This window comes from Leopardus geoffroyi, chromosome C1 (assembly GCF_018350155.1).
Source record: "Leopardus geoffroyi isolate Oge1 chromosome C1, O.geoffroyi_Oge1_pat1.0, whole genome shotgun sequence".
NCBI classification, from domain to species: Eukaryota; Metazoa; Chordata; class Mammalia; order Carnivora; family Felidae; genus Leopardus; species Leopardus geoffroyi.
The window spans coordinates 157960779-157975287 of NC_059328.1; the positions used below are offsets into that span (position 1 = coordinate 157960779).

General features: G+C 38.9%; 1 protein-coding gene across 2 annotated transcripts in view; it reads left to right on the forward strand.

Moving 5' to 3' along the window:
* CERS6 (ceramide synthase 6) overlaps nt 1-14509 on the forward strand; it is a 318171-nt gene that overhangs the window by 261479 nt on the left and 42183 nt on the right. For both annotated transcript variants that reach the window (XM_045480091.1, XM_045480090.1), the window contains exon 8: nt 185-291. In XM_045480091.1, coding sequence (XP_045336047.1) covers nt 185-291 — 107 coding nt within the window. The remainder of the gene's footprint in view (nt 1-184; nt 292-14509) is intronic.

A 14509-nucleotide genomic window follows, 5' to 3' on the forward strand; every position in this document is an offset into this window, starting at 1 on the left:
GCTGCATTTCACTCAACTTGTGGGTAATTTATAAATACTGATGCATGATGCATGACATTTCAAAGTAGCAGGCAATTTAATGCATCTGGTAAGTTATATCTTATAGGAGACTCATGCATATTGAAAGAAGCTTTTCATTTATCAGTTTAACTAAATTAATATATCACATTCCTTCTTTTCATAGGCTGCCAAAATGGCAAATTATGCCAAGTTTCAGAAAAGTTGTGATCTTCTGTTTGTTATGTTTGCCATGGTTTTTATCACTGCACGACTGGGCATATTTCCTTTCTGGTGAGTATGCCAATCTTCTTTCTGTTAGAGCCACCCCTTCCACATAGGCTTTATGAATATTTTGCTTTTGAATTTCATTCCAAATATTTAGTGAGAGGTTTAAAGAAAAGTAGGGGAGGGACTCAAGAAATGCCTCGATGTCTTCTTCCAGAAGAGGGTTGTACTCTTTACTAATACTTCCTGCAGGATAGTTAGAGAGGGATGTGGCTTACAGAGGTTCTGAGGCCACAGAAAGCCATCTGCCATTTTGGTGTCCAGTCTAGAGTATGATTCAGCAAACTTTAACTATGAAAGTTTGAATCCATAAAGGAAACTTGGTGTTTCAACCAGTTATGTATCAGAGATCCTCTGTACCAGGGGTTTACAAAGTATTGTTTCTGGACTGGTAGCAACAGCATCACCAGGGAACTTGATAGCAGTGTAACTTACTGGGCCCCACCCCAGACCTACAGAATCACAAGCTTTGGAGTTGGGTCCCAGAACTCTGTATTTGGATGAGCCTTACTGATGGTTATGCTCCATATTAAAATTTGAGTACCATGTCCTGTGTAATTCTCTTAATCTGCTGTATGTATAGCTAAAACAGATGGAAGGTATAACCTGAAAGTAATCCCTGAAATTCTCTATGACCTATTAATGTCTGGATGTCTTTTGTTTTGTTGAGAGCTAAGGACACACTATGACTGACTTTGATGGAATTTGATAACCTTTCTATAGAAAATAGGTCCAGTGTCATTAATCTTTTTTCCAGAAGGCTATTACTTGAACTAGAAAAGAAATGAGCCCCATAACACGTAAAATCTACCACTGATGGCAGATTTTTTTCCATTTTGAGAAATTGATTTGAATGGAGAATTAAAGCAGTGGAAATTGGAAAAAAATGAGAAATTAAGGGTTGCAGTAATAACTTGCCTAAATAGAAAAATAACCATAATAAATTTGGGACTTTGAAGTGAGTATGTCTATCACTGGAGTTCCATAAACAAATTACTACACACACACACACACACACACACACACACACACACACACACCTCTCCTTGAGGTTCTAGGCTCTTTTGAACACTTATTTATTATGAAAATCATTTCAAGAAGCAACATTTTGTGTTGGCAAAAAGCATTTATAGAACCCCAATATACTTTTATGTGCTTATAAGTAGGAAACACATGTAATGTTGAATGTAATGCATCTGTAATTACTTCAGGTTTGGGGCTGTCTCAAGATTATTGACATAACTGGTGATAAGAATTTAAATAGAAGTAATTTGGGCAAAATCCAGGACATACTTCTCAAGGGAATAATGGAAAGTTTTTCTTACCTAGGGTTTCTGAGAACTGAGTTACAAAGAAATAAGCATCACTCTCAAGTACTTTGATTTGCTTATATCCCTTGGAGGGTAGAATTAAAATTGAGATGCACCCCTTCTCTTTCCATGTAGCCAATGTGTAAAAAGCTCTGTAGGTTTAGACAATAATGAGTTGCCTAGAACATAGACTGCCAAATATAGAAATTATATAATGCTACCAAAAAATAACTAATAGGTGTGCCCTGTGACAATGCCATAGACTAGCTGCTTAGAAAAATCCTTACAATCAAATACAAAGCAAGAAATTTTATTGCAAATGCTGTAGGACTTCTGCTACCATGCCCCTGCATGCAGCCAAGTTTTTCAAGAGGCAACTTGTGGAGAGAAGTATTTTATTATTACTAATACAAGCAATAATTTGTATACCTGCTCCCATTGTAGTTGTACATCTAGTGAATGAAATCCTTTTCAGATATATCTAATAAGTTACGTTAGTGCCTGGATGACCTTTGTTTCCAATTACTAGAGTGTAATGAGTATTTTTAGTGTTTAAAATTACCACATGCATGACAATCACCAATAGTGTTTTAAATATTTTCCTTAATACTGTGAAATTATTTTACAAGTTCCTTTTAGATTAGGAAATCCTAGAATTGAGAGAGACTACAGGTCACCAGCCCCAGAATCTTCTGCCACCTCTGCCCGGGATAGGAATTCTGTCAGTTTCCCTGATCTAGGAGTATTCCTTCAGAGGTTGAGGTAGAAATGGGTTCTTAAATGAAACAGAAACCTGGGTCTTTAAAATTTATAAGCTAGAGGTTCTTAATCTGTTTAGAAACCCCTGAAACAGTACAAAAAACATGTTTGTGTGTGTATTTTTTTCCTGGAGGAGAGGGTACATGGCTTTATTAGATTCTCAACGAGATCTGTGACTCCCTCCCCTCCTCAAAAAAGTGCCTCTGGAAACAGACTAAGTGTACCTGCCACTTCGAATGGAAAACTCTTAAGAACGTGAAGATCTCTAACATATCATCTGTAGGCTTTCTTTTCATCAGAAAGCATCTTTAATCCCTTCAGTTATTCCTGCTTATTGTTTGCTCGCCTTTGTTTGTTCCTGAGAATTCCTCTTGTCATGATGTTCCAAATGTGGATTTCCTGTGATAAAATACAAAGAACTAAAAACAAGTTTCATTTAGAACTGCATTACTTGGGGTGCCTGGGTGGCTCAGTCAGTTAAGCATCCGACTTCAGCTCAGGTCATAATCTCACAGTTTATGGGTTCAAGCCCTGCGTCAGGCTCTGTGCTGACAGCTCAGAGCCTGGAGCCTGCTTCATATTCTGTATCTCCCTCTCTCTCTGCCCCTCCCTCGCTCATGCTTTGTCTCTGTCTCTCAAAAATGAATAAATGTTAAAAAAATTTTTTTTTTAAACTGCATTTCTTTAATGCAGCTTGCCATTGCATTAACTGCAAGCATCTTTGACGTTGTATTGTTGGTGATCTGATAAACATCTGAGCTCCTGCCAGACTAGATCTTCTTCGTCCTGAATTTATGTATTTTTATTTCTATAATGATTTATTTGTATACCTAATTATACAAACTGCATTCCTACCTATTCATTTTTATCATGCTGTTTTCAAATATTCTAGCCCAATTAGGGTCTTCTGAACTACATCCAGTACCATACCTGTCCCTTCCACCTTTATGCTACTTAAGCATATGCCTTTCATGCTTCTCCCAACTCATCGACGAAAAAAGTTGACCTAGAGGTACTCCTGGTACACTGCACTACTGAAGAATCTCTGGGTTGACCTCAGTCTCTCCACCGCCAGTCTTTCTTTATGATCTTTCTACTTGTTACTGTTGTCTCATAACTGCTCTCTCATCATGCCTGCTATTTCCCCACATTTTTCTAAGGTGTAATCAAAGACTTTATCAAAGGTCTTGTGAAAGTCAGAATTTACTCTGTTGTTTGAGATATCCTCTGCACTTGTAGAGGCAGGGTGAAAAAAGAATGTGGAGCCCATCTGGCATGACTCGATTTTAGGAGACCTTTGTTGGCTTCTGGCTCTTCATTTCTAGGTACTCATCCCCATCTGTTTGATTATCTATCTGCAACAGTGAGCTTATCAGTCTAAAATTTCCTTTTCCTTTTCCATATTGTTTAGGTGTGGACTTTTAGCTCCCAATATGCCACCATTTTTTAAATGTATTCTGTGAATATTTATTGAGTACCTCCTATATAGCCAGTAAGGGGCTGGGTACTGAGAATTCAGACACAGGACCTGCCTTGGGGCACTTGGTGTCAAACCCTGATAGGTCCCTTCATTATTCTGGTTTATAATTTGGGAGGCCTAGGGATTATAAATTATTTTCTGAACATTTTCTGGAAATAAGTAAGATAACTGGATTGTCAGTGTTAAATAGTTTGGTTGAGGTACTAAGGTGCTTTGACAACTAAATAGAGCATTATACTACATAGACTGTGTGTGTGAAACAGTCACTGGCTACTAGAGGGAAGGACCTGGAGGCAGAGTGGACTTCAGTTCTAACAAGCATTTTATTAACTTCTTTCTCCTTCAAGTACTTGTGCTTCGTGGAAGAAGAAACAAAATTGTTCCATGTGCTCTCTGCTCCTCATAGTTGTCAGTCTATTTACATTGGAATCACCAGCAAAATCTTCCGGGTTCCTCCTGACCATACATGTGTTCCCACATCAGCCATCAGAATTTTTGTAATTTGTGAGTTTAACACTGGATCATTCTTCTTTTTAATTAAGTTTATTTATTTATTTTGAGAGAGAGATGGGGGAGAGTGGCTGACAGACAGAGAGAGAGAGAGAGAATCCGCACTGACAATGTGGAGCCTGATGCAAGGACTTGAACTCACGAACCGTGAGATCATGACCTGAGCCAAAATCAACAGACGCTAAACTGACTGAGCCACCCACATGGCCACTGGGCTCATTCTTTGTTGTGTCTTCAGTCCATGTCTCATCTCACCAAGACAGCATCCACCATGATTAGCCCTTTCAGATTCATATATAGCTCAGACTTGGCTCTTGGCCACAATACATTCTTCTAAAACAGCATTGTCCAACAGAAATATAATTCGGGCTTCATATTAATTTTATAATTTCTAATAGCCACATTAAAAAAGTAAGAAGAAGAGGTGACATCTATTTAAGTAACATTTTATTTAACTCAGTATATCCAAAATGATAGCAATTTAACATGTAATCAATATTAAAAATTATTGATATTTTCATTCGTTTGTTGCACACCGAATCTTCAAAATTGGGTATGTGTTTCACAGTACTACATCACTCAGAAGCCTTTTATTTTAGCCTTTTTGTTGTGGTTGGACAGTCAATGATTTTATCATTTTTGAGAATAAGCCCATCATTGTAAACTGTTACCATTTTCATTTATCTGTATCTGTCTTTCCTAAACTCCAGTTTGATATAATCCCTAGAATTCCTAACAGTTTCCCATATTTTATGAAGCTGTGGTCTCAACTGGCACAGAGTAGATTGTGCTTAATGTCATTGTGGCATGTATCACAATGCCTTGCCCACAATGGCTACTCATTAAATATTTGTTGAGTGCATTAGGTACTCTTTCATTCTAAAAAAATCACACATCTGTTTTCTTAGTTGAGCTTTTAAATCATCGTGAAGTGGATAGGGGCAGTCTCTCCTTTATTACACAGAGAAAACCGATTCATTTAGTCAATGATTTACCCAGTCTTTTCTGGATTCTGTTCTCCTGACATCAGTTCAATTCAGCAAGTACTTACTAAGTTTCAGGTGTTTGTTCCTACAGTACAATACTATCTTCTTTTTTTTTTTTTTTTCAACGTTTATTTATTTTTGAGACAGAGAGAGACACAGAGCATGAACGGGGGAGGGGCAGAGAGAGAGGGAGACACAGAATCGGAAGCAGGCTCCAGGCTCTGGGCCATCAGCCCAGAGCCCGACACGGGGCTCGAACTCATGGACCGCGAGATCGTGACCTGAGCTGAAGTCGGACACTTAACCGACTGAGCCACCCAGGCGCCCCAATACTATCTTCTTTAAAGATTAAGCCATAAAGCTGTTGATAAGATGCATTTTTGGTAGTTGTTACATAAAGAGTAATTGATTGTCTCTATCATTTGACCCAGCTAAGACTCCAGAGGTATAGTAGGAATCGTTATCTCCCAGCCATAAGAATCTAATAACAAACAAGGGAAATCTATACAGATCCTGACAGGGAAGTAACATGGTGTAGTCTGTAGAAAGACTACTTGCTTTTGGTCCTGGTTCTCCTCCCTCACTGTGTGTCTGAAGACCGGGTGTATTACTTCTCTGCATCTATGTCTCCATCAGAAAAATAAGAATAATAGTAATCATTCCATCTACCTTACCAGGAAATGCTAAGGATCAAATGACATACTGCTTGTAGTGATGTTCTGTAACTGTACAGTACTTTTTAAATATTAAGGATTTTTAAAAATCTATTATTATTAAAAATGGAAATTGCCATTATAGCCAAGTGGCTAGAAATTTTTATTACATTTTATAGCCTCCAACTAATCTAGATTAAGAAACCATAATCATAGGCACTTTTGAAATAAAATTTTACAAATTCTTTCTCCGATTATGAGATTCAGAATATCTTGTTTCAGTCACTTCTGTTTTCAGTACTCAGCATATAATATCAGATGTGCCGCAGGTTGCCTTATTCTCTCAAATTCTAAGTGACCATACTAACCCTGAGCCACCAGAAGTGACCATTACCATTCACAGAATCTCACAGAATTTCATGAAATGCAAGTATATGTCAGGCTAGTTCTTTCCTACAAGTCACAGATTGACAGATCATTATCCAGCTATGAATGGGCATACCACAATTGCCAAAACCTCTTCCTGTGGCCTAATGATGACTCTTCACTTCCCCATTCATGTCCCACTAAATGCTAACCCGGTGACTACGGGAAAGTTAGAGTTTGTCAGTGGTCTGCTGTTATTCAGACGAAGCATGTGACATCTCAGTTGTTTTCTGTCCATCTCTGTCCTGCAAAGTAAGAGAATTATTGCTGATTTGTACTCTCTGAAAGTTTCTGCAATTAAAAAGAAAAAAAAACTGTTACAGAAAAGCTTAGATCATTCTTTTACCATTTTCCATAATAAGATTTGAAATTCATCCAGATGCATATAGGAATATCATCTTCTCCTCTAATTTATTTTTAAAGACATACTTTACCAAAGTAGTGTGGCTTATATGCCTTTCTGAATATCTGATAAGATTAGTCTCAGAGTTCACAAATATGGAGAAGCTGTGTGTGTTGTCTTTTTTTTCTAGAATCCGTTGACAGATTTTCTCTGACATTTTCCTTAGTGTTGGACTTTGTTAAATATATTTTAAAGAAAAAGGATGAAATCTGAAATCTCTCAGCTATTAGATATTGTGGCTATTTGGTATATTTTTAATAAGACTTACATGTATTGGCATCAATTAATACCTTCAAAAGGTATGGTAGAGATGGATGGAAATAATATGTTTGGAATGTTTTGCTTCTTTTCATGTGAACATAATAATGTTTTATAATGTCAAGATTGAAGGGTTAGACCAGGAGTCAAAAAACTATGTCCTGTAGGACAAATCAGCCCCCTTGCCTGTTTGTATAAAGTAAGGTTTATTGGAGCATAAACTTGCTCCTCTGTTACATGTTGTCTTTGGTTGCTTTCTGCTACAATGGCTTGAGTAGTTGGGACAGAGTATATAGCCTGGTAATCCTAAATTAATTGACCAGCTGTTTCTTCGAAGAAAAAGTTTGCCAACTCCTGGGCTAGGCCATTAACAATTAGTCTGGTGAGTAAAAAAGGTAGCACAAGGAGTGGTGTATTCCGTGTATACAGCTTTTGGATGTCTCTAGAAGTCTGGTCTACATTAGGCAAAAAAACATGCAGGTATTCTTAATACTGTGTATGAGGTGCGCAGAATATGCTCCCAACTATTTTCCTATTGTAACTTGAAGCAAAAACAACCAAATATGGTATCCTAGTAATGTTCTCTGCACAGAATTTATGTCTTAAGTGTTCCTTTCCTCCCTCCCAATCATTGCAGAGAACCCTTTGGTAAGGGGAAGAAGGAAAAAAAAAATAAGATTGTTTGTTCAAAGTATCATAAAATTCTGTATGGCCATTTCATCTGTTTTAAAAATATCTGAGTATTGCAATAAAATCTAATGCCAGGAACAGAGATCTGCAAATTCTATATTTGACTAAGAATCTCACTTATTTGAGAGTGATGCTTTGTGGAAGATCCTGTAACCGATGAAGAACCCGCATCACCTGTTTCCACTTTCTTATGTTACCATAAAGAGCAGCTGTGTGCCAGGCCAGTTTTCTTCTCCATCATTTACCCTCACCTCCCTGACCGTGGTCCCTCGCTCGCTCCTGTCAACAGGCCACTCTGTCCATGCTAAGCCCCTTCTTAAGAGCTCAGCTCTGGACCACCTTGTCTCTGCCCATTGCCTACTTCTCAGTCTGGACCAGTACTGTCACCATCCCAGAAACCCTCCCTGCATGATCCTGGTGTGCAGTGCTCTGTGCCACCGTCAGTGAAGGCCACCCTGACTACATCCTTTCATTCTCAGAACTTCATCCATACCTCTGAATGTCATCTCTGGGATGGCAGTGTAGTCAAGGAAATGGAACCACAGTATCATCAGCATCCCTGGAATCATCCTATTTCTTGGTCAGATGTATCTTATCACATATTATTACTTAGCTTTTTATGTCTTTAGGACAAGGAAACAAACACTTTATAAATTCCTCATAGACAAGGAGCCATTTATTCTTTGTAAATCTATTCATTGCACTTCACTGTGAGCCTGCTGTGTGGTAGGCACAGTGTCGTTGTTGGGGACATAGATATCGATTAGGTCTTGAGCCCAGGAACATTCAGCACTGCAGAACCATCAATAAATATTTCTTAAATCAGTAAATAAAAATTTAGAATTTCCCATGCAGCTTGGTGCAATTGCGACTGGGACTTTGCAGCCCGCATGTGTCTTTCCTTATGATATAGAATAGTCTGATCAAAGAAGACAAAGGTGGCAGTGACTCAGTAGCTTTCAAGTGCTCGGGAGCATCCCAGCCACTGAATCATTTGCTCAGACAGGATTTATAAGAACAGAATTGAGCAATTGTTAAATAAGTACTACCTTTTTCCACAGCAGATAATAAAACAGAAACGCTAAATGTCAAAGAATTGGAAATACAGGAGTTAAATAAATGTAAGGAAAAGCATAGCACAAGTAGCTATACTGAAAATGCAAGCTGTGGCCAGGAGCCTGGTTGAGGGCAGGATGAGGATGTGTGGCACGGTGGCTCTTGGTAAGTGAGGCACAAAGAGAAGTGGTCAAGAGGTTGCAGGGCAGCGTGGGGAGAGAGCAACTGTTCAAGAGAAGGAGAAATAGGAAAAAAAATAGGGCATCTTTCTTCCATGCACGGGATCACCAGAGAAGGTGAGCAAGCACACACAGAAAAGTGCCCTGAGAGGGTAATTAATTCTGTCCCAGGGCCCGGACAGTTGTGGCCAGCCAGCGTCAGGGACTTTTCATCCAGCTTATATCAGTTGCAGGCTAGGAGCCCAATCTCAAATTCATAGTAAACTCCACGTCTTTTAGAGCAACTTGCACCAACCCAATTTAGCTGCCTTAATTTCCTTTTTCTGAATGGACCGCATACAAACCCACATCTAATTTTCACAGACACTGGTGTCTTAGATTGCTTTGTGTTCCATGCAGCCTCATCCCGTGCATTAAATAGAGTTTTCAGAAAATAAATACTCATTTGTTGGTTGCTAATACTTTGTATCGTGATCTTTGAGTTACATATTCAGTGGTTATGACAAAATGTTGTTTGAAGCATTCATTGAAATATTTATTAAAACTTGAAGAAATGATTCTGAATACCTTCCATTTTTTAGTGACACATAAGAATGGCTTGGTTGAAACCATTCCAAAAGTTCTAAAATTCTGAGAAATAAAGAAGTCGTATTTTAATCACTTAACATTTTAGATTGCTTTTTTTTTTTTAACGTTTATTTATTTTTGGGACAGAGAGAGACAGAGCATGAACGGGGGAGGGGCAGAGAGAGAGAGGGAGACACAGAATCGGAAACAGGCTCCAGGCTCTGAGCCATCAGCCCAGAGCTTGACGCGGGGCTCGAACTCACAGACCGCGAGATCGTGACCTGGCTGAAGTCGGATGCTTAACCGACTGCGCCACCCAGGCGCCCCTTTAGATTGCTTTTTAATTGAAATGTAAACACAGTAAAATGTATTTAATGAAATATAATAGTCTGTTTACTGCATGGTAGTGTGTGCTAATCAAATCAGGAAGCATTGGGGATTATTTCTCAAAATAGGCTCCAGGCAGGGCTCTGGTTCACCTGTGTTCCAACTTCATCTCCTATTTTCTCGCCTACTGTGCTCTGCAATCATAGTTGATGGTATGGATATTAACTTCAGGCAGTACAAGACTATAAACCATCGAATAACAGTAATACATTTTTCAGTGACTTTTTCTTATGTTATTTTGATAATCAGTGAACAAAACAGTTTTCTGGTTATTATTAACTAGAATATTTCTATTCATCAAGGTTGTAGTCCACCAAATTGTTCCTGTTCTAATCTGGTGGACCTATAAGGGTGTTTTCATCTCCTGTCTACTACTGACAGACAAACACCTTGGTAAAGCAACGAATACTTTAAGTTGGCATTAAAGTACCACGTGAACACATCCCATTCAGTCACTTCAGGAGCCAGCATGAAACACTGAAGGAATCTTTCTTTGTGTACAGATCTCTTAAATCACCTCTCTTCCCCAGTTTGCAAAGTCAGCACTTTATTTAAAAAGGTCAAAACCCTTCCCTTATACAGTAAGTCTGTATCTTCCAGAAATAAGTCAGGTGCTTCACAAAATAGGTTAAAGCTGCGGCAACAAAGTACAGAAGATACAGAGCTTAAACGTCTCTCTCAGTCATGAATTATTCATGGAGCTTGACCCCCTTTTCTCTTCCTTAGCCATATGATTGCATTTATTTCAAATTATGTCCCCCTCATCCTCAAACGTGTAATTAGATGGTCGAGTCCCCTACTCTCGTAGCAATCACATGACATTTTCTTGAAGCACTGTTTGAATGCTATTGTTTGATAATCATTCATTCTCGTGTCCCCCTTCACTCAAGAGTGAGCCTCGTCAGGGCTGCGACCATATCTTATTCTCCTTTTACATGCCTAATGCCGTGCATGTCACCTGATATGCTCTAAGTTTGCTGACTTTTCTGGGTCTTAATTTGGAATTCACTTTCATAAAGGTGTTCACCCCAGGCAGATAGTTTGTTTGTTTGTGTACTAATTTCAATATAATAGAGTCTCACTCTATTTTCTTCACAAATCAGGGAGAAATATTCTGAATGCCAGACTAATGCTTTTATAAATATCCTCTTCTCTTGAGCCCACATATCCTCACTAATTCCCCTACCGTAATTTCCCCAGCCTAGCATGCTGTCCCCCACAGCTAGTGTTTGGGACGAGCTCTATTTCAGGCATAGCATGTAGGAGACTGGACTTTGGGTGGCCCAAACTGGACATACTGACTTGTGACTATTCTATTTCTTTTAACTTGATTTCTGCCATTCCTTCAAAGGTTTGGGGAAGATGATGAATTTTGCCTTTTTCTGAAAATAACTGCATGAACAACTAGGATCATTGCTTATTTTTATCTTCTGGCCTACTTTTTCTCACAAAAAAAAAAGAGGTGAAATAAAGTGGGTGCTCCATCATATGTAAATATATCTTACATATATCTAAAAACTACTTATATCCATAAATATATATTTATCATAGATAAACATTTATAGGTGCTTGTATCTTTTTTTTAATGTTTGTTTATTTTTGAGAGAGAGAGGCAGAACATGAGCAGGGGAGGGGCAGAGAAAGAGGGAGACACAGAATCCGAAGGAGGCTTTAGGATCTGAGCTGTCAGCACAGAGCCTGACATGGGGCTCGAACTCACAGACCTTAAGATCATGACCTGAGCTGAAGTCAGACGCTTAACCAACTGAGCCACCCAGGCGCCCCAGTACTTGTAACTTTTTTTTTTTTTTTTTTTTTTTTTTTTTTTTTTTTTGCTAATGAGAAGGCTTTTTAATTTATTTATTTTTTAAATTTACATCCAAGTTGGTTAGCTATAGTGCAACAATGATTTCAGGAGTAGATTCCTTAATGCCCCTTACCCATTTAGCCCATGCCCCCTCCCACAGCCCCTCTAGTAACCCTCTGTTTGTTCTCCATATTTAAGAGTCTCTTGGGGCGCCTGGGTGGCGCAGTCGGTTAAGCGTCCGACTTCAGCCAGGTCACGATCTCGCGGTCCGTGAGTTCGAGCCCCGCGTCAGGCTCTGGGCTGATGGCTCAGAGCCTGGAGCCTGTTTCCGATTCTGTGTCTCCCTCTCTCTCTGCCCCTCCCCCGTTCATGCTCTGTCTCTCTCTGTCCCAAAAATAAATAAACGTTGAAAAAAAAAATTAATAAAAAAAAAAAAGAGTCTCTTATGTTTTGTCCCCTCCCTGTTTTTATATTATTTTTGCTTCCCTTCCTTTGTGTTCATCTGTGTCTTAAAGTCCTCACATGAGTGAAGTCATATGATATTCATCTTTCTTTGACTAATTTCGCTTAGCATAATACCCTGTAGTTCCATCCACGTAGTTGCAAATGGCAAGATTTCATTCTTTATGATTGGCGGGTAATACTCCATTGTATATATATACCACATCTTCTTTATCCATTCATCCACTGATGGACATTTGGTCTCTTTCCATACTTTCACTATTGTTTATAGGTACTTATATCTCAAGTAAATATATATTTATAGGGATTTGTAGATTTTATTTGGATATATATCTTATAATGAGACCTTTGCTTACTCTTATCAACATCAAATAAATATCACAACAGCTGCTTCCATGAGTTCACGGGGCTTCTCTTTTTAGTAATTAGAAGTGGTGAGACTATTGATTGCTGCCTGCTGCAAAAGGAATAAGATTGAATGATACATTTTCTTCATAAATTAGCCCTAATGGCTTTGCGATTTCAGATAAGGCAATTCCACTGCTTTTACATGAAACGCTAACAGCTTCATTAGAACTATATTTTGCTAGGGTGCCTGGGTGGTGGGTTAAGCAACCAACTCTTGATTTCAGCTCAGATCATGATCTCACAGTTCATGAGATCAGGCCCCGTATCGGGCTCTGTGTTGACAGCTCAGAGCCTGCTTGGGACTCTCTATTTGCCTCTCTCTCTCTCAAAATAAATAAATACTAAAAAAAATTTTTTTAATTAAAAAAATTTAAAACCCTGTATTTTGCTGACACTTTTGGAGAGTCTTGGTGCTACAAACAGGTCTAAAATGGGCATGTCACTTCTCACCATGGTCAGGATATATTTCCCTGGGCCAGTATCTGGAGCATCTTGAAAATAGGCAATAGGGGGCGCCTGGGTGGCGCAGTCGGTTAAGCGTCCAACTTCAGCCAGGTCACGATCTCGCGGTCCGTGAGTTCGAGCCCCGCGTCAGGCTCTGGGCTGATGGCTCAGAGCCTGGAGCCTGTTTCCGATTCTGTGTCTCCCTCTCTCTCTGCCCCTCCCCCCTTCATGCTCTGTCTCTCTCTGTCCCCAAAAAATAAATAAACGTTGAAAAAAAAAAAAAAAAAGAAAATAGGCAATAGATTTCCAAACCACTTGAGAATGGATCCAAGCTGGTTTGTTTTGTTTTGTTTGTTTGGTTTTGTTTTGTTTTTTTAAGCAGAGTGGGAAGGGAGGTTAGTTTTCCTTCTTCAGATTAACACCCTGTCCCTGTTCTGGTGGGCAGAGATGACTACCTCCTTCTTGTTTCTACATCTGAGAACTTCTTGGCGGTAAATATGAGGCACTTTCCTTTCGGAGAAGGGAAAAGAATGTTTGATGGTTAGGTGTATTAATGACTAGAGTCAGCATATAACCAAATGAATATCTGGTAGTAGCAGAGTGATACAGGAAGTTATTTGTTCTAAGGTATAAGCAACAGAACTCCAGCACAGAAGAAAGACAGCACATTTATACTGAATTCTTCCAGCAATAAGTGAAGCCTCTGCTGATTCTGAAAACAGCTTGAGAGTCATTAAAACATAGTGATAGGAGTCTCGCCCAAGAATCTGAATTGAAATAAACACATGTGATAGTCATCTTGTTTTATGCCTAATGTAGTTTATCTTCAGGAAAGTGTCTCAGGCTTTATTTTGAACCAATCAGAAAAAAATCAGATTGACGGTATTTCCTATATCTTAACCTATGCTGTTCAGAAAAAAGGAATTCACAATATCAAATACTGCAAGGGAGATGAAGGCAAATGAGAATATGGTCCCGTGAATTGTGTATGTGTTCTTCAGCTGTGAAATGAGAGAATTGGAATAACTATCAGTGATAGCTTCTACTCTAAAGTTTCTTCTTATTAATATTTTAAAATTCCTTGATTCTGTGATTTCACAGTTATAAGGGAGTTGGTCACCTTCCAGTGAGAAATTTTCAGAGTGATCCCTGCAAGAAAGTCTGAGGGGGTGGGAGGTAACAAGTGGGTAGTGGGCAAGAAGAGCTGATAGACACAGGCGATTGATTTAAAAAGTGTGCAGAGTATAGAAAGAATGAAGATCATCACTAGATTGAATACGGTATCACGTGAAGATTTTTATAGAATACTGGACATCTGTGCTTCCTTTTAGAGCCAGAGGGAGAGTACTTGTAGGTGTTAGTGAGGTACTCATGAATTAAAGAAGAGAGCTTTTCAGAGAGCCAGAGGAGGGGAGGCAGGTATCCAGTGTTGGTTCTAG